This window comes from Coloeus monedula (genome assembly GCF_965178545.1).
Source record: "Coloeus monedula genome assembly, chromosome: 4".
NCBI lineage: Eukaryota > Metazoa > Chordata > Aves > Passeriformes > Corvidae > Coloeus > Coloeus monedula.
In genome coordinates, this window is record NC_138784.1 from 47,771,115 (window position 1) to 47,798,883 (window position 27,769).

General features: G+C 38.5%; 1 protein-coding gene across 2 annotated transcripts in view; it reads right to left on the bottom strand.

The window, feature by feature from the left end:
* Window positions 1–27,769, bottom strand: part of PDZRN4 (PDZ domain containing ring finger 4) — a gene marked incomplete at both ends in the record, with an annotated part of 233,416 nt that overhangs the window by 77,709 nt on the left and 127,938 nt on the right. Inside the window, one exon of one of the 2 annotated variants that reach the window (XM_082280602.1) lies at window positions 22,760–22,828. The exons of the other annotated variant lie outside the window; for it this stretch is intronic. Coding sequence (XP_082136728.1) covers window positions 22,760–22,828 — 69 coding nt within the window. Of the gene's footprint in view, window positions 1–22,759; window positions 22,829–27,769 lie in introns of those variants that run through there. 2 annotated transcript variants of the gene reach the window in all.

A 27,769-nucleotide genomic window follows, 5' to 3' on the forward strand; every position in this document is an offset into this window, starting at 1 on the left:
TTGGAGAAGTTACAGATAGGAAACATAGGAAGTTGTCTTTTGCAAGCTCATGTAGATGCTAACATATTTACTCCCTGCCCTAGATGGTGTGTGGGTGCTGTTGGGCAAGCAGGAAAAAGGGCAGCCTAGCACCCTGCTACCACACACCAAGGGCAAGGCATTGGTCCTTGCCTGAGGAGCTTGCTGCCCCAGCTGAGTGCAGCTGGATAGGAAATCACAGGGTGTCCTGTGAGCCATGGGATGGGGCTGCCTGGGGTTTGGTCCCCATATCAGAATTGATGCTCAGGTTGAGTAAAAACAATCACATAAATGAAGCCATATACTTAGTACTTGACATCCCTTTCTACCTCCGAGTGATGCTATACTGCACTTCTCCTTATCACACTCCCATGCTGCTTTATAGAATACCAAAAGAAGACATGGCATTCACTAATTTTTTTTTAATTGTCCATTTTTCTCTTTGCTTCTAGAATACATGCAATACGGAAAGACATCAGAGAATGGAGGGATGTTTTGCAACTTCCCTATGAAGTAAAAATAATCATCCCTCCTTTTTCTCTTTCCTCACACATACGCACAAGCACAGCACACACACTCATGATGTAAAGTCATGGAACAACAGGCCTCAGGAGATCACCTAACCTACCCCAGTCTCATGGATTTACCTGAAAGGAGTTTATTATGCCTACTAGCAACTCCCAGCCATCCTTCTTAATCTTGTGAGGGTATTCTTGGATTGTGGTGGTGCATCCCCTACCCCCGTCCATAGATCATCCTCAGACCTCATCTCAGAAGCTCCTGATAAGATGTGACCAAACCGTCTGAGTGGTGAAGCATCCCTTGACTGTTCCAGCTGTGGGGCACTCTCTGATCATACCAAGAGATCTTGCATGGTAGAGGTGGGAACAATCAGAAACACCAGCTGCCCAATCAAAGTGGGAAACAAAGGATAAGCAATTATCCTTTGCAGCCTTGGTAAACCATTTACTTGAATCCTAGTCCAAGTGGAGTAGCACCATTGTGAATTGTAGCCCAAGTGGAATGGTACCATCTTACTGCACTTTGGGAAAAAAGCCCAGTAGCTACCGACTAGGGTTATGGCCAGAATGGAACTTACTGATGACCAGATTCAATCATCTTGCAACCATATAGACAGTGGTCCTAAGTGAGGCCCTTTGAGCTCTCCTGGACTGCAGCAGGCTGGGCCAGCACCTTCCTCAGAGTGGGACACCTCTCAGAGCTCATGAACCCTCCAGCTTCTGATACTCAAATTGTCGCTGATGATGAGGTCTAGGCTAATACCCCTCTCAAGACACAATTCCATGCTCCTCAAGGTGCAACCCTTGCCTGTTGGGAAATGCAAAGGAATTTGATGTGACTATTTCAGTGAACCTGAGGGAAATTTTTATTAGGTACCTTTATATGCAGAGAAATAGGTGTACACGTAATTTTACCTGTGTAGGTATGAATTGATTTTGGTATGAACATTACTGTCTCAAATGTATAGTCAAGTCACTGTTACAATTGGTAGTGAGCCCTATCAAACTGCTTTGTAAAGGGTAAAGTACTCAATGATTAAGTGCCACTAAACACTTTTGCACCCTCATCTGTGCCTCCATATCCTTTGCATCCTTATCCCCTTTTGCATTTCCAGCTTCCATGTAAATCATTGCAAATTGCTTCTAATTTGATCTTCCTTTGTATGCTTTAACCTGTGTAGTTAGTAATAGAGTGAACCTTACAATCAAACTCTGTAAAGCTGCATTTTCAAAAATATATGTTAAATCCTATAATTCTCAGTTACTTGCATATTTATTCTTCCTCCTTCTCCTGTTTTCCCCTTCACATAAATTATGAAGCTTTACACACTGAGCCATGCTGGATATCCTTAGCAATAATGGGCTTGCTCCAAGAGTACTTCACTATTTTGACAATGCCAAATTTAAAGCGAAGCGTGTGTTGCTTTTCATCTGTCAGTAGCACTCTCCTCTGAGGTCTATCAATAAGCACAAAGTGACGGGTGGTCATCTGAACAACACTTTGTGCTTCCATATTCAGCTCAGCAGTCTACACAATTTTAACCAGGGAGCTGCAAGCACAAGGAGAGGAGATTTTTTTTCCAATCAGGTTAAAATGTTTCAAGTGGCCCATTTTCACTTTCTGTATACTTCTGAAAGATGACTAGGAGTCAGTGTGAGAGATTAAGCTCTGCTGGAGGTGCACTGTATTCATAATATATTAATAACCAAGAATGCCTCAATTTTGGTTTTACACGGCCAGTAGACTAAACTACAAAAGGACACAGAGGTGAGAATGAAAACTGAAGGTAGTTACAATGGATTACCCTCCAGTAGTAGAGGACCTTGGAAAACTGTAAGAAAGAGGTTCTGTTTGCAAAAATATGGTAAACCAGTTGTTGCTGAACAAATTTCCACAACGAAAAACTGCTTCTAAGCACTTAGCATTTTAAACTCTAGGAGAGTCCCACGAAAGCCTGTGAGTAAGTTACAGCAATGGAAGGAAAGTGGTGATGTGCTGTTCAGATCTCACAGCTTTTATATGTTGTTATAGTCACATTCACATTTTGGAGACAGCCCCATTGCACCAAACCAGTGTACAAGTGGGATTTCCTCCCCAGCCAGCTCACCAGGAGGTTAAGCCTCTTCAGACAAATGAGTAGATCCTATCTAGCTATTAATGCTTTAAATAAATACTTTCTCCAATTGAGGGCAAACTTTCTACTCTGAACATACTTTCAGAGATCATGCATAATTGTATTTATTTAATTGGAAATAAATCTATACATATCACAGGCTTTTAAATGAAGAAGGCATACAACATGTCAGCTCACGTGAATAATGGCAGCTGGAAGTCAGACTTTTCAGACTCCAGCCAACGACCCTTTGACACCCCAACAGATTGGAAACTCAGTATCTCAGTGGGGAAAATGTTTTGTCAGTCAAGATGCTTCTTTCATTACTTCTGGAAACAGAAGTTTTTAAAACTGTTTTTAAACAAAATCCTTCCTACTAATGAACAAACTTCTTACTGGACTATGTCAAAGAAAAGATGTTTCTTAAAGGACTGTGCTAATTCAGATTTTTCTGGTTGCTTTGTTATTATTTCCTTACTGTGCTCCCATCTGAGATTGGGAGACTCACTGAACTGAAAATATATGCAAGATACACTTTTAAAAATCTGAAGACATAACATTACTACAGAACACCGGCTTGAAGCATATCCTGCTTCCTTACAGAGGCTTCTGATTTCCTTTACCAACTGTGGAAATTCTACAGCAACTATATCCTTTAAGTATTTCTGCAGGCTAATCAAATACCCACCAAATTTTGAAACTGACTTAATCTGTATTTAGATATTATTTTGCCCATATTAACTGAACATCCAAACCATAAACTATATGCTCAATGACCAGAAAAAAATCCAACCCAAAACAACCAAAACACCAAACCTCAAACCCCCTTGCTCTTCTGTACCTTTATTTGCAACTGCAAGTGAAGAGGAGAAAATGATTAACTAACTTTTATAGCAGCAATAACAAAACTTGATCATACAATTGTAAAACCAGAATCAGAAAATTATTGTATTGATCCCGAAATCTGTGAAGGATTGGTCATTGCTGTAGGTTGCCCACAATCTGATAAGGCACTTGCTGATGCAAATTTTGGCCACTTCATGGCACTCTGCAAACCTGTCTTACACACTGCTGGGAACTGTCTGCAATCAACAGCTTTCCTAGGAATAATGAAACCCCCAAAATTCTTAGCTCTAAGGCTCTCAATGCTTCATAGCTCTCTTCAAATGTCGTTCTCTTGTCTCTCAACTTCCATTTGTAATTTTTCAGAAATATTCCAGCAACAAAGTACTACCAACAGAATAAGAAATTAAGGACCTCTTATAACAGTGCTTTGCTAATATTTACCACCCTTCCACCTTCTGACACTTACCACATAATTTTTTGTACTGCCATCAGCTATTATCAGCTAGTGGAAATACAGAGCGTATAAACATATACGAACCACAGACACATAAAAAGTGCCATACGCATAAATTCAGGAAACTTAATGTCCAAGGAAAATGACCAGGGAAATAAACACTAGGAAGGGAAAAGGACACTAAAGAAGGCAAAGGTTATTTATAAATTCAGGGTATTCTTGTCTTCTATATCTGAAGATCAAGACTGTGCATTGTAAATGGAGCTAAGATTAATATATATTCTACAAGTCTTGTGTGTTCTGTGGTTTTCTTCCATTGCAAACATAGATGATCTATAGATCAGGGATCTGGTGGTAGATCATAACTTCAGTGGAAGGTGAAGCCTGCATTTGTCTGTGGCATGGATTTTTATACTCTTTACTTGTGGTAGGTAAAGAATGAAATATGCTTTACCTGTATGATCTCTCTCTGACATTAGAAGTAATGATTTTTTTTCCCTTGGGAATGAATCCTGAAGAATAAAACATAGCACAATGTGTATTCACTTATATTTCACTAGAAAATATTATGAGTGTGCATGTGAGTGAAAGTGAAAACAAGACAAAAACCAGACACAAGAAAATCTCTGATTGGGGCTTTTTGTACTGCATCTTCAAGAATGCCATGAGGATTGGTCTGTTGATGTGTAGATGCTGCACTTACAGGCATTACCTATGCAGAGAAGCCATCAACTACCATGCACTTTATTTGGCATTTGAAGGAAGTCACAAAATGTAAATAGGAAGGCATGATATATACCGTGATGTTAGTTCTGTCTTGTATTTTTCCTTTACTTGTATACACCCTTTAAAACTTAAAGAAGCCTATTTTAGCAATCTTGCCATTAACTTCTCTAAACAAAATAAAAGAGAGGGATGGGCAGCTCACTATTCTTTAAGCTTTCTTTTCTTCTGCAAAATTTCAAACTTCCTAACAACCTTTCCCCCCATACAGTCTACTGTCACCCTTAGATGTCATTGAAACACTGTTAATATTTGTAGCTGGGTATGACAGCCACCAGGAGCAAAGCTATTTGGCACTGTAATGCAAATGACTGCATTCATCAAATGAGCTTTGTTAGTTATTCATTGTGTTCCTTATCATTCCTTTCCCAAACCCCAGTGCTTCTGCAGTGCGCACAGAGGTGTGTCCGCAGCAGCATCCCCGCTGTAAAACCCACCCTTATCAGACAGAGCAGGGTGCCACAGGAGTGACCTGCCAAGTCACTGTGTCCCCTCTCCTCTCCCTCACCCTTTTGTGCCCAGTGTTGCTCTTTGTCCTCATCCACAGGATCTGTCTCCCCTTGCTCAGCTCACTGCACCAACCCTCTCCCACAGCTGAAAGAATGATTTGCAGTGAAAGAGACTCCAGAGAGATGGGTAATTCCCTCCTTCTTTTACCCCACCTCCTCATTTCCCTCCGAAACTGACTGCACCAACCAACTTTATGCTGCGTTGGGCTTTTAAGAACAACTACAGCAACAAAACTGCCCAACCCCTTGTGTGTATTGAGGCAGCCCAACAGGCTTGCACAGATGGAAAATGGTATTGACAGGTTTGGAAAGGGACAGACACAGACTCTGATGCAGGCAGGCACTTGGGGCTTTTTTTCATTAAATCTTTCACTGCTTAACACAGTTCAACATACCATTCTGTACCTCCAGAGAAAAGCTTTTGGGGGATGGAGCCAGAGCTTAATCCCTCTGTAATTTCTACTGCTGCTGGCAATACTAACTGCAAAGGGATTCTGGGAAAAGATAATGGCACTGTTAACTTGTAACCTAGGTGTAAAAGTGGCCTCAATAAAACTGGGATGGTTGAGGCCCCATCAATAACCACCACACACCAATTTTATTGGATGTAACAGATGCAATCTGTTTGATGTGGTACAGGAGGCTCATCCCAATATGATAATTAACAGAGGTTGAGGAGCCATTCAAAAAATTATCTACCACAACAGGGAAGCATCTGGGACAATCCAGTCACTTTAACCTCTAAAGCAAAGTAAGGAAGTAAAAAGAGCTTATGTGTAAAATTGCATTTTACACTGACGAAAGATCCAGACCAGTACGAGGACTGGTCTGGCCCTTTCTTCAGTGTAAAATGCGATTTAAGCAGGATATAAAAACCTGTGTATAATTAAACTAGTTTGGAATGATTCTGCAGATATTCTGTAATTAGTGTTTGTTTAAGAACAGATTTTCTGTTTTGCAAGAATCAGCAGATAATCAGCAGTTGATTGTTAACCTGAAAAGATGCTGATCCCTGCATAATTGATTTTACATATACCTACCCTTCCATGAAAACATGAGACAATTTCTCTAGCCAAAGAAGAGGTGTAACAACACAAGGCATAATAAGTTGTTCCCAAACAAATCAAATTCTATTTTTCTGTTTATCTTCAGCAGAGTTATTTTTTATTTTAAGGAGTATGGAAGGGAAGAGTTAGAAGCATAATTTCATGTTCTTGGCACTATACATTATCTTAAACAAAACTTCCCTGTACATTTTTTTTTTCCTGGTACTTCCTTGTCTCAGATCAAGGTTACTCTATTAGACTGATAGATGCTTTGATACCATGGTTAGGGTAAATTGGATAATAGACTAGAGTAGTACTATCACACACCCTGTGTAATTTACTTACAGATGCTTTATGAACCACATGCAAGGTTCCTAAGTCTTCTTGTTGAATAAGAAGAGTACACAAAGATTTGTAGAAGTTAAAGGCTAAAACAGGAAGAGAATACTAGGAATTTATTAGTGCGATAAAGAAAATGGGAGCTATTTTACACACTGAGATAGATTGTTTTCACTGGAATCTCTTATGCCTCTGATCATCTCTTCTCTCAAATTCTCATGAGCCCTCTCATCGTCTTGAATCTTCAATCTGTTTTGCACTAATGGAGCAAGAGTCTTCATCAATGGTAACTAAAATTAGATTTATCCTAGCTTCTGTTGAACTTACCTATGCATTTTCTGTGCCCAGGTCACCAAGAAGGCCAGTGGCATCCTGGCCTGTATCAGCAATAATGTGGCCATCAGGACTTAGGGCAGTGACCATCCCCCCTGTCCTCAGCACTGGTGAGGCCGCACATCAAATCCTGTGATCAGTTTTGGGCCCTTCACTATAAGAAAGACATTAAGGTGCTGGAATTTTTCCAGAGAAGGGAAAGGAGGCCTTGGTGAAGGGCCTGAAGCACAAGTGCTGTGTGGAGTGATTGAGGGAGCTGGGAGTGTTTAGCCTGGAGGAAAAGAGGCTGAGGGGGGACCCCTTGCTCTCTACAACTACCTAAAAGGTCTCTTCATCCAAGTAGCAAGTGATAGTTTGCACCAGGGGGGTTTAGATTGGATATTAGGAAAATGTCTTCACAGAAAAGGTTATTGCACGTTGGAATAAGCTGCTGAGGAAAGTGGTGGAGTCACCATCCCTGGAGATGTTTAAAAGAGGTGTAGACATGTCATTCAGAGACATGGTTTAGTGATGGGACTTGGCAGTGTTAGGCTTACAGTTGGATTTAATGATCTTAAAGATCTTCTCCAACCTAAAGGATTCTATGAATCTATCAATAGTCAATACTACGGAATCAGCTATCAGTTTCTAAAAGTGTCTCCTAGACTTTGATAATATCTGTTGTTATTACTAAGTTTGTTCCCATTTATGATCTTATCTTATTGTGATTAGGAGAGCAGTTCTAATGTAGCAGAGAATCAATTTACAATAATGATAAAAAATATAACCTTTAAGGCATGCCTGTGTTAGCTCTGCTATATATTTTTAGTAACTATCATTCACAGAGTTCCTTTCCTCTTCCTCTCATCTTTTTCCAATCATGTAAAATTACCACTGTGTAGAACACATCCAAAGCTCAGACATCTTTTCAGGCTCTTTGTCTAGGACGTATAGACCATTATCAGAAGAAATGTGCCAAATGCCTGCTGTAACCTTCAGTCAGCTGCCAGGAGCTGAAGATGGAACAAGCTTCATCCCTACAACTGGTCGAGGTGTGACAGGACTAGCAGAGCATTTTGGGAAAGATTGCTCAGGTATATCTCAAAGATACCATATTCCAATTAAATTTGGTTGGCTTCATCTAACAGGGTTGAAGACTGAAGTGTCCATAGAACACTAAGAAAATTGCTGAAACTGCTTGAAATTTAATTTTGACAAATACTGGGTAAGGGTCTTTGAAAATCCTGGACAAAAAAACCTGAAAACAGGAAAAGCAATAATATAGAGGTATAGAAACACAAAAAACTTACTCTGTCTAAAGCCAACAACATAATTTGCATTTGTATAAAAAAGACTGAATAGAACAAACTACTTATCAACTTGTACAATATTCATCATGTCTGTACCTACTCTAGTGACTTATTTAAAGCACATTCTACACAAAACATCACCACTAGAGAAACATCTAGGAAAAAGGAAATGTTGTTTATAACCCTGGTATGCTGAATTAGTAAATGATACAAAAAACAATTTAGCTGCACATTTTTTACCCTTAAAATGGGATACAAATGTATTATAGTGCAGAAAAATCTAAAGGTGTACTTACTGCAATGGGAAGTAAAAACCCGAAGCATTAGATACTCTCTTAGCAGAGGGAAAAAATCTTTCAATTGGCCACAAACTCCATAGCACAGAAGATTAAATTTCAGTAGAAAATTATCAAATCAGCAGAAAATAAAATTGATCGTTCCCATGCATACTGCAAAAGCAGTATTTTACTGAAAAGACTGAATACCTCAAATACAACATAAAAGCTTGCCATAATGACAGATAGTTCTATTAGAAAAGGTACTGAGTGCATAATTAACCACTGCTAATACCTATCTGAATATCTGAAAAGAAGAAAAATTTATTCAAGTGAAATATAAACTATTCATCAAAGCTGAAAAAAAAAAAGAAGAAAAAGAAATTGCTGCACTGAAAACATGCACTAGTCAGCCTATGTTTATGATCCCCTGACAGAAATGTATAAATAGGAAAAATTTACCACTCATTCACTAGGGGCTAATGAAGCAGAACTAAGATCACACGTACACCATCACTCAAATGCAGAACATTTGCAGCTTCTCAATTTTATATGAAACTGCCTGCTCAAGTCACATATTCTGTAACAAAGGTCGTATTTTTTGTTTCAGCCTAAACAGTAAACTGTAATTGGCTCAGAAGTTTCATTTTTCTTAAACTAATGTTAATCTAATGAGTATTTTCTCCACATTCCTGGATATAGGTGATGAAGGACTTTGCTTTCTCAGTTTCCCATTATCAATCAGTTATATATAGCAAGGCATAAAATGTAATATTTAATTGAAGTTTCCTGTTCTGTAAAATGATTCATACTCTTGGATAAACAACCACAGCTCTAAAATTTTGGATTTTTTATAGCAGTTTGCATAAAAAGAGGAAAATCAACCTTGCTGTGTCCGTACTATCTAAGCTACTGCAACTATTTAGCTGCAAATGTGGAAACAGTATGTATCCGTAATTTTACAAAATGCTTCTTGGAGCTAAAACATTTGTAAAGGACAATCAGAAGTTTACACTGTGTAGGCAGGTGCAAGTAAGGTCTAAATTCTCAAACAATAGCAAGTTTCCAATCCCTGAATGTTCATTTAGCGTAACGCAAGCTGCGTTACTTTGCAGCCAATAGAGGCATATGGACAATATTTCTGAATATACTCTCAGCTCTGAAAGTTGCAACATTTGCCACTTGCAACTGTAAACAGAGATCTGAATTTTTAGCATCGTCTTATTCTGATCTGTGTCAGGTAGTATTTTGTAGAAGCTGTTTGTGAATGAAATATAAATTGGGGAGATTTGAAGTATTTCCCCTGAACTTACTTTCTCAGAGGTCCTAGCAAAAATGTTGCCCTGCAATTTTAGTCAGGTGATTATCCTTGATACTTTATTTTCTTCCTAATTTATTTACAGAGCCTATACCTCACTTAACAAAGATCTTAGCATGTGAGGTATTCTATGAACGCTAAATAGATAAAAACTAAGGGCCTGTTTCTAAGAAGAGGAAACAAATTTTACCTTGTGCTTCCACCAGCATGTTAGGAAATTATTCTCTGGAGTTCTGCCTCTGTTCTTCAAATGGGGCCAACATACTGCCAATCCATAAGAAGTGTAAATTTTTCCTGCTCTGAATATAAACCTTACAGAAGTGTCCTTACTGGCAGGTTTAATTCTGCATATTGTTTTCTGTAAGCATGCAGACAGCTGACAGAACAAAGAGAAAATATCTTACAGCACCTGGTCATGTATCTTTAACTTCACTCTGCCTACAGTTACACGTCTGGAAAGGGATGACCAATACAGACCTATTGAAAAAAGGTAACCATGAGACTAGCTTGCTTATGGATCATCCTTTGATCCCCCAAGAAAAAAAAGAGCACCCTGTCATTGCTGCAACCAGTGCCACATCCTGTTCAGTAGAGGCCAGGGCTATCCTGTCTTCCTTCTACACGGGCTGAACAAAAATCATGCAAGCTGAGGCAAGGCAATGCTGTATTTTCTTCTTTAATAGCAAGGTAAAAGACCTAACTGCCCACTAGGGAAAAAAACCGTACCCCTGGAACAATATTAACAGTATTTTAATTGAGGATAGTAAAGTTTTTTACTCCAGAATGTTGTACATATTACTAATGCCAGTGTAATTTGTATTTTTCAAATGAATACACGTGTGCTGTGGAGTAGAAAGAAAGCCAGTCAATCAGAATTCAATAGTTACTAGTATTGAACACGTCCATACCAAACATATCAAATCTCTCACTAGAGGAAGAAAAGTAGGAACCATAAAAGATCTTTTGGTTGACATGGCTTGAGGAGCATTTTCACAACATTTTGTACAGATGGCACATTCGTTGTGGATGCATTTGTAAATAAATCTTACAGAATGGCTCATATCTTTAATTCATTCACATTTTTTAGTTGTTGCAGAGGTACAAGCAACACCTGTGATACTCTAATTTTGTTTCACCAGTGAACAAAGATTGATATGGTAGTCAGAGAATCAAATTAGAAGGAAGAGACAGGGGTAAATATTCTGTCAGTGTTGTTCAGTGTTCCTGTGCAATAAAACGAAATCCAATTTTCTCATCCCTCCTCTTGCATTCAGATTTTCCTCACTACAACCAAAAGCTAAGCAATTCTCAGTGTCTTCAAAATCAAAAATGTGGGAACAGCAGCCTTTCTGAAAATCTGTTACCACAAGCTTAGAGTAGATCCCAACTAAAATCTCCTGAGGTACGGGGAGGTGGAAGGCTGAGACCTATTCTTTCTCAAGTCATACTAGAAATGAACAGCACTATTATTTGTATGATGACCTTTCTGTATAGTGCTAAGAACTGGTTTTCTTTGGCTACAGAATCAATTCATTGGGACTTAGTCCCAGCAGCTGCTGCAGTCATTGCAATCCAGAAGGGTAAGCTGAAATTTCTCTCCCACTTCCTCCCTTTTTCATATCCCACTGAAGACATATGCATGGGAAAGAGCTATCATTACACACAAGCATCACCTATGTGCTGCATATTTTTACCCTACATAAAATACAGAATGCATTCTTCCACCAATCTCTTTTCTACAAGTCATTTTAGCACAGAGTAAAAGAGAGGCAATATGAAGTTCAAGTTCCTCTAATGATAAGGGTGAGAATCTGCTTGAATAGTCCAGAGCTGTCCTGCCAAGATTAGAGTACTAAGTAGGATCTGACTAGAGGTCCATTGTATTTTTGCTTAGCTTCCACTCATTTCAGGAGTTAATTACCTGTAAGAAGGTTATTGTAAAATCATGAATCCACTCTCAGCTGGAGGTCAAGTAAGTAACTAAAGAGAGAAGAGACCTCACAGAGAAATCACTAAATTAAGATTCTTAAAGTCTTATTTGCCTATTTAAATCTTAATCAAATTCCTCTTCACAAATTCTAGATGGGAACAACTGTCTTTAGAGTAATCCAAGTGAATCCACTCCCAATGTAAAATTATTATCCACTTCACAGTACACCATCTCCAGAATGACAAAAATGTTGGACAAAGCAACAGGCCTTGAAGGCTATCAGCAATCTTAAATAATTACAGATAATGGTGTAAGAAAGAGTCTTTCAAGACTCAGAGTTCTCTGAAGCATTTACCAGCCCACAAGCCAAACACACTTTATGAACTTCAGACAGAACACCTACTAAGCCTGAATTGCCAAGACAAAGGATTAATGTCAAGACAAAGTCTAAGAAACCCACATTCCTTCCACAGAGATATAAAAATTGAGAACATATTTTAACTTTTTATTTTGGATATAAACTTTAATGCATCTGAGTACCACTAAGTAAGGGAACAGAGCTGCATACAGCACTTGCTGAAATCTCTACAAGAACATCAAGGAGCCTAAATGGGCCCATCATGTTGCATTTGGGGGGGGCATGCAAATACCCACAGTCAAAATTCAAATTTGAAAAAAAAGAAATGACATTCTCATTACTATGCACAAAGGGGTAAGAACTGTTGGCTGCTATGTTGAGAAGGCTGTCATAAATCTATATATAATCAGACATATGATCACTTGGGAGCTTTTCCTTCTGAATTCCCTCAGTGTTTCGTCTTCAGTTGTCAGTAAATATGGCATCTGTCCTCTCCATCGAGCTGGCTAATGGCCCTCGTCTAACTCTGAAACATTGCACTAGCACTTTATGAAGCCATCTCTATCCAGAAAATAAAGCCAGTACTACAAAGTCTTTTGAATTTCTAGTCTACCATTAACTGTCCTGAAGAACTTAACATAAGGTAAGCAAGCACTTATCACCAAGCAGAACCTTGTGACAACCCACAAAAGTGTTCTCCCAGCGTACAGGAACTGTGCTCAAGCAAAGGGTTCTTCCTCAGGGGAAAGGCCTGCGCTAGTCAAACATGCCTCCATCCTTCCCTGAGGGTAATTCAGACATGCCAGCAATATCTCACAGGAAGGATTACCAGAGGCAGCTGATAAATCTAAGAGAGTTTGTACGTTCACTTATTGACACAAAATTAAAGGAGAAAATATTGATGCAAACTTACTGCTCTCAATATAATATTGAAAAAGCAAAATAAGGGATCTACTGATAATAATAAAGTAATATAGATAAACTCAGAAATAACTGTTCAATTTACTCTAAACAGAAGTAGAGTCTCATTTGTTCTTTCAAAGGCATAATCAGTTGAAGGGCACATTTTTCTTCTTTGTTCTTTCCCATCAATTTTAATAGGTGCAGACCATCAGTCACATGAAATGTAATGGGACAAGAAGATGGATGAGTACATTTGAAGCTACTAGTCACAGGACAGAAAGCATCCTGACAAAGTGACACTGGCAGCATAGGGTCCAACAATAGAGCCTGGACAATATTTAGTAAGTGAAACTACAGTGCTACATGATTTGGTATTTTCTCACTGGGAAAAATCCTTCCCCTGTCACTGTTCATCATATTCCCACAGGTCAGACTTTCAAAGACATTCTCCTACTGAACATGACCAAATGACATTTTTAAATCAGGGAAATACATTAATGTGGGGACAAAGAGGTCATTTGGAGATAAATTGGAATGACCTCCTGTGTTAAGAACTTCAAACTACTTCATCAAGAAGACTTTAAATGGTTTAGTAAGATTCGCACCTGAGATATGAAATATATATGGTTATAGGAGTGACGAGATTTGGTATCTATGTTGAACTGAGAGCAACAGGACACCACTACTGATGAACAAATACCAAAAATCCCCTATTCCTACTTGAACATGAAGAAAGCAATACCAACAAATTAACAATTAGAAATTCCTTCACACTAAAAAGCCTCTGATGAGCACAATACAACAAAATATATGAATTAAAAAGCAGCATGTCCCATTAGCTGCCTGAGAAGTAGTTCTGGGGAAACTGTAATGAAAATTCCTATCAAAACTGATGTTTAGTGTACAGTGAAGGAAAAAACTGTCATCCAGCAAACCAAATCAAACCCTTTCTGTATGCTGAGGAACCACTGGAAATGCAGGCAGGCCTACACTCTACTGTAATGATCCACTTGTGTTATAAAACTGTACCAATAAATGCTAGGTGGCTCCATCTAGCACTTCATGATGGTTATTGTGATCACTATCATCATTATTAGGCAATGCTAATTCAGTTTCTTCATTAGCCATTTGCCGAGATCTCTAAAGGTAATCTTTAAAGCTCTAAATAATACCAAACTTTAAACAACAGGAAAAGAGCAACCAGAACCTCTTAAAATATACCCACAAGAGAAGGAATTAGAGCCAGACCTCCAAGTCTCACTGCTGCAAAAAATAGGCCCTATACCTCAATATACTCCAATCACCCATCCAGTGGTGTGCAATATGCAGAAAGCAAAAAGACAGCTTTAGGCAAATTCTCTTAAACAGGGCAACATTCCTCTCTGGCATCACAACATGCACTGAGGATTCTTTTTCTGTCAGGTATCTTATTGGAAGCTGTTTACAGCTACGACAGCTGTTCTTGCTACTTCCCTCCTCTCCCACAAGATAGAGACTGCTTTCAAACAAAATCTCTACAAGTGTATGCTAGTAAATGCAACTGCACATAGATACGAGTTTCCCACAGTAAGTCACATATTTCAGAATGAGAAATCCAGAGAGAATGGAAATCCCACATCAAGAGAAGTTCTGAGATTTCTCAAACAGTACACCTAACTCTGGAAAGAGTAAAACACTTTTAGATAAAGGAAAACTTGACTTACTTTTGGCTTCCAAATTTCATAGTACATGAAATAACATACTGTTCCATAAACTAGTGAATATGTTTCAAAAGTTAATCAACCTAAATATTTAATTATGATGATATATAAATAACATCCAGGTATTTCTGGAAACTTTTTCCCTATGTTTTTTCTCTAAGCCCATGTTTTGATGAAATATTAAAAAATTTTATGAAGAATTTCATTTTGATGGAATTATATTCCTCAGTGAGAAACAACATAGATACCACCCACACTTACTCTATTCCCCATGTATAAACTTATGTCTCTGTTTTTCCCAACTGTAATAGTAGACTACATGACAAATTCAAGTGAAAAACTATATTGCAATGAAAGATGTCATCCCCCCTTTTAGCAACCTTGACTTCTGAGAATGCATTCCAAATTATGAACTTTAACTAATAATCAACCTTTTCTTCCATTAAAATTTATTTTGAGTTGGCAGTTCCTATGACCCCAGATATCATGAGGAATCTGAATATTTCACATTCTAGCCATGTGGAAGTCGAAGACCTGAATAATGATTGTTCCCTGAGCATCTTTCCCTCCAAATTCGTCACTATAATATGCAAAAAGCACATTACAAATACAATCAAACATATAACACAGGTCAGTCAATAACTGTTATATTACGGGTAACCAAAAAGAATCTTTCTCTCTGATTATTTCAATTGTTCAGTCCTCATAAAGATTTAGCCAAGTTCACCCAATCTCATGCTCCTTTTGTTCCTCAGGACACGGGCTCTGCAGTACATGCAGTACAAAGATGTACATGCAGTACATGATCTTTCTGACACTGCAGAGCAACTGAACACGTAAGAGATTTGTGCCTCTTTCCCAGGACCTTCAGCAGTTTCATGCGCGTGGACACAGAAGTTGCACTGACAGTTGCAGGCAGGACAGTCCCTGAAGGCATGTCTGCACATCCCTGCCAGAAATAGCCTGGATTTGCGGTGTACTGAAACAGCCATGGCTGGCTCCTGTTGGCACTGATGTCTCTGGGCAAGCCCTGAAAGTCCAGAGCCAAACCATTCCCTCCTTTTCAGGGCCATGCACCGCTGCCACGCACACCCCCCCCACCCAAATACTCAAAGATATGAAACAAAAAAGAAAAAACTCTCCAGCTGGGTGAAGAACTCAAAAACTATGTTTTATCTAGACAAATTAAAGACACTTGTAGACTTTTTGCAGATGGAATCCTCTCAGGTTCAACTCTGACATGAATGTACCTGAAACACAGGAATTCTGTGCGTGATGTGGTAGTTTGGAAGATTCCTTGTTCCACTGTGCTTATGTTTCAGAGGTCAAATGTCATGGCCAAAACCTCTAGAGAATAACCACTACTGTAAAAAGTCAGATGACAATTCAAAAAAATTAATGTTTGTTTTGCTTCACTTTGCTGATTATCAGGGTTTGTTTTTGTCAGTTAAACATAGAAACAAACAAATAAAACCCCCAACCTTCATACTGGAGAAGGAAAGAATGTATTATTTTTTCCCACCTGAGAGAAGAATATGTAAGATATCCTAACTTCCTCAAAGTGAAACAATAAAAGCCCACAACAGTGAGGGTCATGGAAGTCTACATCATCCTATTATGCAGAAAGGGCCAAATAGTCACCCTGTTCTCTGCCTCTCCACAGCAGTATTTTAAACTAAAATACAAACAATTATAGAAGAGAGTTTTCTGTGCATTATATAAAGACATGGCAATTTTATTTGTAGCTCCAGTCCTACAAATGGCATAGAAGTATTTTAAAAATTCTGACCCACTATTTGTTATAATAATATTATAGATAACCTTTGAACAGTAGCTGATTTAATATCCTCTCTTAACAGACTCATTTTTGTTACAGTTACTGAGCAAAATAAAACAAACGACAAGCTCATTACACAAAAAAATATAAAAGCTATCTTCACTGCAATGATAAAGTAAGTGTATCAAGAATAATCAGAATAGAATTCTTAAATTCTTTCATGTCTTGATATTTTGAGGTGATGTTTGCAAACTTGGAAATCTTGCACTTGAGAAAAAAAAATCTGCCTAACAGTATCATCAAACTACTTTACATTAAACTAAAAGATGAGAAAAGCCTTTGTGATTAAAATTAGCCAGTGGGTTCAAAGTTACGGGGTTGACAGAAAAGCAAATATTACAAAAAGCTCATGCCATTTAAAATAACAGGTCAAACACAGTCTGAATAGTCTTAAAGCCAAAGATCCAAGAATTTTTCAGTATTTTTTAAAAATTATTTTTATAAGACCTCAATAAATCCCTAGGGGTGGAAGAACTGCAACTTATCACCAAGCCCTGCTGTATATGTCTCCATTAAACTCTTAGCTCCTGAGAGAAAACTGGTGAAACAATCTACTGTCAGTTAACTCTACACACATGCTGGAGTGTTTGTCTGACATTTTAGTGCCCTTCCTCTTCACTGAGCCACAGAACAAAAATACTGAACCTCTAAAACATGCTTCTTTTTTGACAGAATGCTCAAGGTAGTAAGACTGGCTTCATCACACCACTGAGGTATAGAACTCACATAAAGATACATATTGCCCTAGGCCTAAGGAGTATATCCACACCAAATCACATCAGGAAGCAAGCCTCAAGAAAGGATGGCTCTGTAAAAACGTATAAAAATCTGATCGTTAGAAGAATCCTTAATCCCCATTGTCAAATTCAAGATGCAAGGAACAAACAGTAAAATGACAGAGAAAATCATGCTGCTCAGTACCTGAACCACTTTTTCTTTTTTTTTTAATTTTTATGGCATTGCATACAGAATCACAGAATCATAGGATATCTCTGCAGATTACAGATATAATCTCAGTATGGTTTTTTATAGCTGCCTCTGTTGTACTCATCCCCTGAAGTCTTATCTCACTTACTATTGTCTGCTTTCTTATCTCAGGAGGACTCTATCTTTCCTCTTGAGGTATGCACAGAAATTATACGCCTTTTACAAGACAGTAAACAAGGACAGAGAATGAAAGCCTGGCCCCAGTGAAGTCAGTAGCAATGCTTCAGTTTCCTGGATTATACCAGAAAAAAATGTGTTTTATCAAATTCTGTTGGTTTGAGATCAAAAGTAATACTTAGGTACTTGGCATATAATTTAGGCGTCAAGTTCAAAAGAATGATCACAAAACCTCCTAAACCTGGTTTAGGTTTTTAGAGAACCAGATGACAATCTCCTTACATGTGTGGTTGTATGCATGGATGTCTTCTCTACAGCCACCATCCAACCAGACAGCCAGAGCTGGTTATTTCAAGCAGCCTGTGTGTCCCCAGACCCAAATCCCAATCCTCCTGGCCTCCTCAGGGAGCCTTTACACCCAAACAGAGCTCTGTGGTAAGCCTGAAGTCAGACAAGAGGCGGCCTTAAAGATGTCATCTCTTTTAAGCAATTATTTTAAGCAAGAATCAGGGGGTTATCACTTGTTTTAAAAAAGTTAGAGGAGCAAGAAGAAAAAGACAGGAAATGCAGTAAGATCAAACCAGATCTACTTTTGCTACCGATTTAATTAAACTCATGTAATTCAGCTAATTTCCAGACAATTAAATACAGATTTTTTTCTTTCATATTCTCCAGAGGTAAAAGTGTGCTGCTACAGAATTTCTAATAAAAAGAGAGCTTAGATATAAAACAAAAATGTGTTTGTGCTGATGCAACACAAGCTAGTATTTTCCCATTGCTGGTGAAATTCATGAGGGGCATTTAGAAGTGGCAATGATACACAGCAAACAAAGGTACACCAAAGCTGTGGCAGGTATCTACAGAAAAGAGTGAGAGCTAATGGCAACCACCACACCAAGGAATTGTCATGTAAATACCTCACATGGCATAAGTACCAAAAGAGAATATTAGTGGCTGAAGGTTGGTTCAAGGATAAGTATCACATCATCTAGTTACTCAATTAAGCTTCTGAACAAACTCAAACTTCATCAGAGAAGGCAGGTCTCAGTGCTAAGGAACAGTCTTCCTTATTCTAATGTCAGCTACAAGCAGCATCTCCTGAAACATCCAGAAGTGTCTCTGCTGTTACAGTGGGCAGGCTTGATGTCTCTCTTGTGAGCAGCTTTGAGTTTGAAGAGATGTACCACTAGACCTTAGAACTTCAAGTAGTCCAAGAGATATCAAAATGAACATAAAATCAGAACTCTAAACTGGTAAAAATTATGGTAATTATGGAAACCAACATGAGAAGCAAACTGCATAATAAGTCTTCATAGGACTTGAAAATGCTGCAAGCAAGCTCTACTATTATCCCAGGTCAAATGTAAAATATAAACTTGCAACCTTCCAGTTTTAATCCCAGGTCCACCACTGACTTTGTGAGCCATCCCAGATAGCCTCTGTTTTCCCTTCTGGCTTTTCTCCTTTCTCCCTTTCAATTCTGTGCTCACCTGAGCTAGATCTGCTTCTTAACACGTAACTCAAAAACTAAGTCTGCACCACTCTTTGATTTACCTCTAAAAGCAATGTTCTCTCTCCTGCTTTCCCCTCTTTTTCTCTGGGTTAACTGCACATTTTGAAAACAAAGCACAAAAATTCAAGCAAACAGAAATTATTATATGAAAACGACAATGTTCTGAAGAAAACGTGCATTTTTTTGAGTCTCAAACAAGGCTATTGAAGATTACTGCTGATTCCCTTCAATCCTAGCCATATTTCTCTTATCCTTTCTGCTAAATGGGAAGAGTCCTCATCATGCTGCTAAGAAATGACTTTAACTCACTTCTTTCACCCCTGCAGTGGAAGGGAAAATCAGCTGAGAATGCCAGAAGTCTGCTCCTAATGGATATGAGCATACACCAGATCCTACCCTCTCTAAGTGACTTGACATAGACTTCCTGGATGCACACTCATTAGCTCAATCCTGCTTATACAGCACACAGGAAATAATATTAAAGTGCTTCATGAAGTAGCATGTAGGGCCATAAATTTCAAATTGAGACATCTTTCATTTCTGCACTGGTAGGCATACGGAGAAGAGGACCTGATGACGGTAATATGCCTTATATCTTCCCCCAGTGAAGCCAAGAAATAAACCTGAGCCATGCTGAGGACTGGTGAAGAGGCACTCAGGAGCACAAGGGTTCTTCACCAATGCGTAGTGGTATCTCAAAAGCTTTCATTCTTAAAATATGACTATTTGGCTTTTTATTTTGATCCCAATCTGCACCTGCAAAACACAGTTATCAAACATATCCATCACACAAGCAAATTATGCTTTTGGACAGGGCCCCCATGGGTCTGAACAGTTACCTCATCACAAGACAAGTCTGGAGTAAAGGAATGGGGGGAAGAGTGAGAAATTATACATATTCTAATGACGTCTTCATTTTCCAGCAGCTCTACAACGAAAAGCTCTGTGGTGCTGGATCTGACCTCACTAAAAACAGTTGCAGAAAACCTGCCCCACTACAAGCATTTGCATGGTTTTCCTCTGCAAACATGCTTTTCTTTATTTACTATATTTTTAAGTATATGAATGCAGAGACCACCCACAGTATCAGGTAGTCTAGCATGGGAAAAGTGACAGATGAAGCTAGGATTGCTTCTTTATATGAATATAAATTAATCTATCTGATCCACATATGCTAGTGAGCCACAGCTCATCCTCAGTCAATTCATGTCCCTGACAGGCTAACTTGTCCCAAGCTCTCCAGAAATCATGTAGATGAAAGAGCCAAGCCTGTGGTATAGGAATTACAGGACTGGAGAGTTAAAAAGGGATTTGCAAATCAAGTAGTAATGCCTGCCTTGGCTTAATTTAATTTATCATATTCTACTGCTGCCCCCTCCCCAGCAGCAAATCAGAATTGTACACAGAAGCAGTTATGGTGTAAGACACTACCTGATCTTTACAGCAGGACCTGGTTAAAAATATATTCAGTATCCTTTGGGCTCTGACCTCCACACACTGAAACAAAGATAGGGATGAGTTTACAGATGAACACAGGATCTGGCAGCAAGCACACTAAGTCATTTCTCTGCTCTCCTTCTGCACCTTATCAGTGACATTCCCCTAACAGCACAAGATGCAGCACCAGGCTCACTGCATTTCAACTCCCCAAGGAAGCCCCCGAGATCCTCCCAGGGATAACACTTTATCTGGCAAGCACCAGAGTAAAAAGTGAAAGCATTAGTTAATTTTGCACCTTGGTTGCTCACATCCACAGACACTCCAACTCAATAGCATAGAAGATAACAGATAGATGGAAGAATTTCTCTAGAATCTCTTAAAACCCCATCTTTGTGTTTGCTGATAATTTCAATCACATTTATTACTATGCAACATTACTGCAAGGAATATTTTGAAAATGCATTTGCTGTAAATCAGACACAGCCTTTTTTACATATACACATGCAGCCCTTTAAGAAATGTCAAATTCCTTTCACAGCAGAACCTGCATTTCTTATTCCCTGGCACAGAAATGCAGACACCGACCTACTCTACTCCATTTTACACTTTCAGATCAGTTTGGCAATCCAGAGCTGGGGACAGGGAAAGGGAAGAGAGAGAAATGTGCTGCTGCTATGCTTTTCCCTATGCTATTGCTGTAAGAAAAAATGATGATGGGGTTACGACTAAATATTGAACTAAAGGGAAGTGTTCCACCTAGAGACCATATTCACCAGGCAAGGCAATGGGCATGTTACCTGCAAACGGACACTCTTTTAGGATTGAATTCACTTGCTGATTCTGTGGTAAAAAATGATGCAGAGGTATGGCCCCCAGTAGTAATTAACAATGTTAATCTTCTTCTTTCCCTCTATGGTGATAAAAAGAGTCATTTTTATATTTAATTAATGCAGAGGATCATTCTGGAAACTGGCTAATGAGGCTCTGATCACATTACCATGAAAATGTGCATTAACACCACAACTGAGGAGGCTGCTTCATGTGTAGAGAATCCACTTTGTAATTAGCCCACTGTGAAGTGAATCACGTCAGGAGGAACTCGGAGGGAAGCAGTCGGCACTGGGCGCTTAGCTGCTGCTGTGCCAATGGACCACCAACATTCTAAGCTGTTTTTTCTCCCCTGCACTGCCTGTCAGCAGCAGCGCAGTCCAAACCTGCCAGTGTTCAGCCTCTGTCAACAGCAATGTGTCAAAGCCAGAACAAATTATAGAGAGGGAAAGAACAGATGCTGAAAGGCACTAAACTTTAGTATGTGTGAGTCTGCTATGCCAAGAGGAAAAAAAAACAAACAAAAAGCTGCAAATCAAATACTGATTCAATAGGATCCGAGCAAAAATTATGGGCTATTATGGGAAGTACTTGTTTCGTCTTTTCTCATCTTATTCTCAGGGAGCTGGGAACACAGCAGCAGCAGACTGCTACTCTGCTGTGCACTACACTGTTAGGATGCTGAAAGAGACACCAAAATACCTAAATGGGATTATGATCTTTGTCTAGTAGTATACAGAAATGCACACACAATGAATGAACAAGCAGCACATCTCACCCATGGAACCCTGTTGTACTCAGCACCTGTTTAAAGGTGACATGTTTCAGAATTATTTCAGTTTTAATTAATTAATCTGAAAATTTAACATACTTCTCAGCCAGCACAGACATGCCATAAAAACTTTGTTCCTTAACTTAAAAATACCTGAGATCACAGACCTAAGGCTTGCAGAGACAGCAGTGCAATTTATCTGAAATCAGTCTTATTACCCAAGCCAAGGGCTCCCTTAAAACATCACTGATATGGTTCAACGAGACTGCTGCTACATGACTGACATCTTGGCAGAAGATGCACAAAAATGTTAAAAGAATCCCACAGGAAGTCATATGAAGGGGGAGTGGCATACGAGCAGAAAACAACAGGCACCCAAAATACTAATAATTACCAGCATCCCCCCAAAAATTTTGCTAGCAATTTTGCAAAGAAAAAAGGCAAAGCAAAACAAAAGCATCTCTACTTACTCTCTGTAAAGCACATACATTTTTACTCTGGAGATGCTGGTATTATCCTCTGCACTCACCTGTGAAACTTCATAGAGCAGTTTGTAGTGCTCCTCTCTCTTCTGAAAAGTGCACAGATTGCAGCCCATCCTAATAAGCAACACAAGAGCAAAGCCTCTAATTTCCCCAGCACTGAAAGGCAAATGCACTGACGGGGAATCACCCTCCAGACTTGTCTACTGTTTTTCATCAGTCACTCCAGCCCCGACACACAGGCACGCCACTGTTAGCTGGAAGCACAAGGCAGGGCAGTGTGTAGCAGCATGCTCTTCTTCCCTTTCCCTAACTATCTTACACTCACGTATACACACACAGAGTTTCGACTCAGTTCATGGCAACACTCCCCCTGTCTCTGCATCAGTGCACATGACTACACAGATTCCCACTCATGAATATTAATAGCCTCTCATTGATTATTTATGACAGAACGTGTTAGCGGGGAGGGGTGTCATAGCTGCTGCTGCTGACAGATGAATATTCACTAATTAAGAAGCAAATGTACTGTGGTTAAACAAAATCCACTTGTGTCAATACCAACTCTGTTTATTAAGGTTAGAGAGACTAAGCTGCATGGATATTACCCACACTTGCCTCAATTTTTACAGTAATTGTGAGACTAATTCATTAATGGGGGTGGGAAAGGCACAAGTCAAGTCTTATGTTAGGTCTCCACCTTGTGCAACAGGGATCACAGAATACATTTTAAATATTTGCAAGCATTTTAGGAGAGCACTTGTGAAACCTGAGCTGATGTTGCTAAAAATTTAAACTAAAGAAGGAAGGAGAGAAAATTAACCCAGATGGCTGTACCGATAGCTCCAGCTTTGACACTGCCAAATTTAGCCAAAATTTCACTGTACTCATAAAAGGCATAAGTCCATAACAATTCATCCTGCATATCCAGGACACAGGAAATGCAATTGTGCCTGACCTGGTGCTTTTTACATATTTTTATATGTATAAAAATATATATATACACATTTTACTGTTTATTTAATAATCTCACATTTGAGTCTCCTTCTTGCTTGTATAACAGATTAATAGTAATTATAGGCCAAATTTCTCAGAAACTCAACAGATACACCCTCTCAAACTCCCAGATACCGAAGCTATTATTTTAATGTGTCATTATATCCAATTTTACCATTTGTAAATTAGATTTTAATGGTGCCACAATTCTCAATGTGTGTATAAAGGAAAAGATGCATTTAAAATTAAACTAAACAGACATTAAATATTAAGGCCAATGGAAATCACACTTAATTCAAGGCTGACATTAATTCCTGTATGGTATAACATGTAATCTGATGGTAGTTATGCAAGATAAAAAGCCCAAGCCATAACAAAACAGGATGGAAAAAACAGAAGTTGCTTTTATTTTATTTTTACTTTCTCAGCAACTTTGCTCATAAAGAACTGTATCAAGTGCTTAAGTCAAAACATTTTTAATCGGGAGACGATATCAGGTGGGATCCAAAGCAGAAATAATTACTTGGAAACCAATGAAACCAATTAGTTAAGATTGACACTGGGCCCTAAAGAGTTGCATTTACTAAGCAGCGATGTACTGCTACTATTTTCTTTGGGTGCAGTTTCCTAAAAGTGCTTTGTCAAACATTTAAAATCGATAACAGGAAATGATTCTAATGAGCACTAATTGATAACAAATTGGCTTTGCATCTAGCAGCAACTCAAACACCAGCAACACCGGGTAGCAAGCAAATCAACAATCATGTGCTGCTTATCAGTTCAGTCCCTTGGGATATAATAATCCGATTTTCTGGGCCCTAATTTTACCTAATAGACAGGATAAGAGCCAAGCAGAGAAACCTACAGGAAAAACTGGACCATTGCTGCAAACTCTGCATAGTAGTAAAGTTTGCTAGAACCTCTAGGTAAATTACAAATAGGTTGAGACTAAATCTTAATTAAATTTCATCTCCTTTAATAAATGAGTGGAGTCAGGAAGAATCAAATAATGACCATTAAGAGAGCAAGCTCTTCACATACCAGCTTCCAGCACTGTTCTGAAAGAGAACAGTAAGATTAATTTTTATTTGGCGGAAGAACATGAGCAGGTAGGTTTGGTTACGAATTTCCTCCAAAGCCCAAGGATTTCAAAGATGAACCATGGAGGCAGGTTCATCATTTTTAGAAAGAATCAGCCTCTGTTCTACTCCTCCACACTCACATGAAATGGTATTCACGCTGAGAGGTTTAAACCCATGTAGCAAACATCAACTCAATCTTTGAAGATTTCTGTATTGTGAGGTGCAGAAAGATTCTCAGATGTGTAAATTTTGAACTTAAGAAAGCCAGATCAATGAACAAGACAACAGTCATGCAAGGACAACCCTGCCATCTTTCGATGAAAGTGTTCTCTTCTTCCACTGAAACGTCTTCCTCTGACACACACATGGTTTGAGAGCTAAACTACATTCTTGAAAGGAAACATGATTAACCCTGGTATATTTTTGATACTCTCTTAAAATTAGTTCTTAAAAAATTGGGGGGAAAAAAGGACATATTATTACAGGATTCCAGTTATATATAAGAAACAAACAACACCAACAAAAGCCAATAGACAAGCAATAGAAAGCTACAGTTAAGCTTTCAGCAGTTTCCCCTTACAGTGTCTATTTTTTTTTGTTGTTGTTCCTTCTCTGGCTCTTTTGCTTACTTCTCTGGAGACAACATAAGCTTCTCCATTAATTTATCAAGTGCCTGCCCTCTGCTCATACAGAGTAAAAAGGTTCTGTCTTCTGCTTCTGCAACCACTGCACAGTATGAAGGGCTGAATAGATTTATTTGAGAAGGAAAGGTGTACTTCCAGATTCCTGAGCTCTATGTAAATATGCAACTTTGATCTTACATGTGGTCAAAATACTAAACTTTGTGCAGCATGGAATGACATTCAAGGCAAAACTTGGCAGAAGTATTAACTAAAAAGAAAGATGTGATGTGCTCTGGTCAACTTGAATTTGATACTGGGAAGAAAGCAATCTCTTTCTTTCCAACTTTCTCATCTTTATTGCCCTCCAACATTTTGTACCTAAAGGGATCAAAAAGGTAAAAAAACATAATCAGGTCACTCTTATTTTATATGTAATTCATAGCTATTTCAATAATGCAATGCTTTTCTTAATTGTGGAGTTCTCTGTGTTCATTGCCTACAATTTAATCTTACCATAAAGATTAAAATAATAATTTACAGTGAAACCAGCAATCAGTAATGCAAAGGGATGAGGTTTAAGAGAATTACAACAAAATTTGTTAACACTTTCAAACAATATGTGCTTGTTAAGGTCCCCTAATTAATTTTAAGTACCTAGGAGATGACTTACATTTGGTATACAGTTACCTCACTGAGCTATATCAATGCCTAATTATAAGCACCCATGCTTAAAAAATTCAAGACAATGACACTGCAAATTAAAGATCACTCACTTCTGTATAACTTCTTTATCACACAGCTAAAAGACACATAATAAAATAGAACATGCATTTTAAGTGAAGATAGTGAAGCCGTTGGTCCAAACTCAGTGGTGAAACCCAGTGAAGCATATGTGGAATTCCAAGCTTTCTTTGCAAGCCCTTGAATTCACACTCTCCTCCTGATGTACCAACCCTACAGCATTTACTCTCTAAATTTTAAGGAATTCCCAGAAATCTGGCTCACGGAATAGATGGCAATGCAATTTATAGTCTAAGGGCTTCATAGCTGTAAAACAAAAGTATCATAAGAAAAATGGAGCTGGAGAAAGCTTTTGCATATCCTCACTGTTCTTAACAAAGGTTTGAACTCATAAAGCTTAACCTCAGTCTGGGTAGATCTTCTAGTCCGTTGTGATATTTAATGTTTTCCATAAAGCCTCAGCTGCTGGAATCAGGTGATCATATGCATCAGTCAGTTTGCATATTAGAAAAACAAGGAATTTTCCAGACCTATGAATGCAGAGAAAAACTTAAAAATCTTCATTAAATATAACTCAAAGACTCAGAATTTGCATATAAGCTAGCCAGCTTGAGCTCTAAAATAACGTAATGTATATATTAACCAGTAGGCTAAATGAAGGTGCAAACTATGGAAGTACAAAGTCATTGAAAGGGACTTAGGCTTCAATAAAATGGATTTTTGCAAATATAATAAACCGGAAAATCTCACCACACTCCCTACAAGATACATTAAAATCTTACTCAAAGTAAAAATGCTGTATGTTTTCTACAGTCATCAGAGCATGCTTAAAAATGCATGAACATAAAAACGAAGAATTTGTGTCTAGAACAAAATGCAATATTCTCTGGAACATTAATTTAGGAAAGACACTTGTTTGACCTCCTATCCTTTACCACAGCTACCAAGACTTCATGCACTGGTCAAAGTCACAGCAAAGTAAGGGTGGCAAGAGAAAAGGCAGGACATGGAATTCCTGTGTTCTGTATTTCCCAAGAGGACTGTAATTTCTCTTAAGACTATTTAGGCCTGCCTGACTGTAAATCAAATGGGCTCCATAAGTGGAATTTTCCATTGGGCTCAAATGCTTCCTGGAAGGTAGGGGGCACCCATAACATCATATTACACAAGTCCAGTCTATTGATATCTATTTATTGTTTTTCCCATGCATGACTAAATTCACACAGGATCTATGGGATCCCATGGGATCTATGGGATTCCTTGTCCAAAATGCAAATACCTTTCTAAAGAGAAATGGAAAGCAAGCACATGAGGAATCCTCTCTGCCACGATTGTTTACAAGATCTACTTGTTCCTTTTGTTCTACACCGGAAAAAAAGAAAACCACCCCTCTGTTTTAACCCATTTATCTATCAATCCAATGAGAATGAGCTGGCTATCTTTCTTTGGGCAAAGTTCGACTCCTTTTCCAGGTCTACTAGCCAAACTTCAGACTGCTCAGAAACGTGTTTTTTTCTCTTTTCTTTCTCAGTGTCATCGAGGATATTCTTTCCCAAGGTTTTTGCTCTGAGCAGCTTCCTTATAACTCTTAAACTGGTGCCATAATCATTAGGGA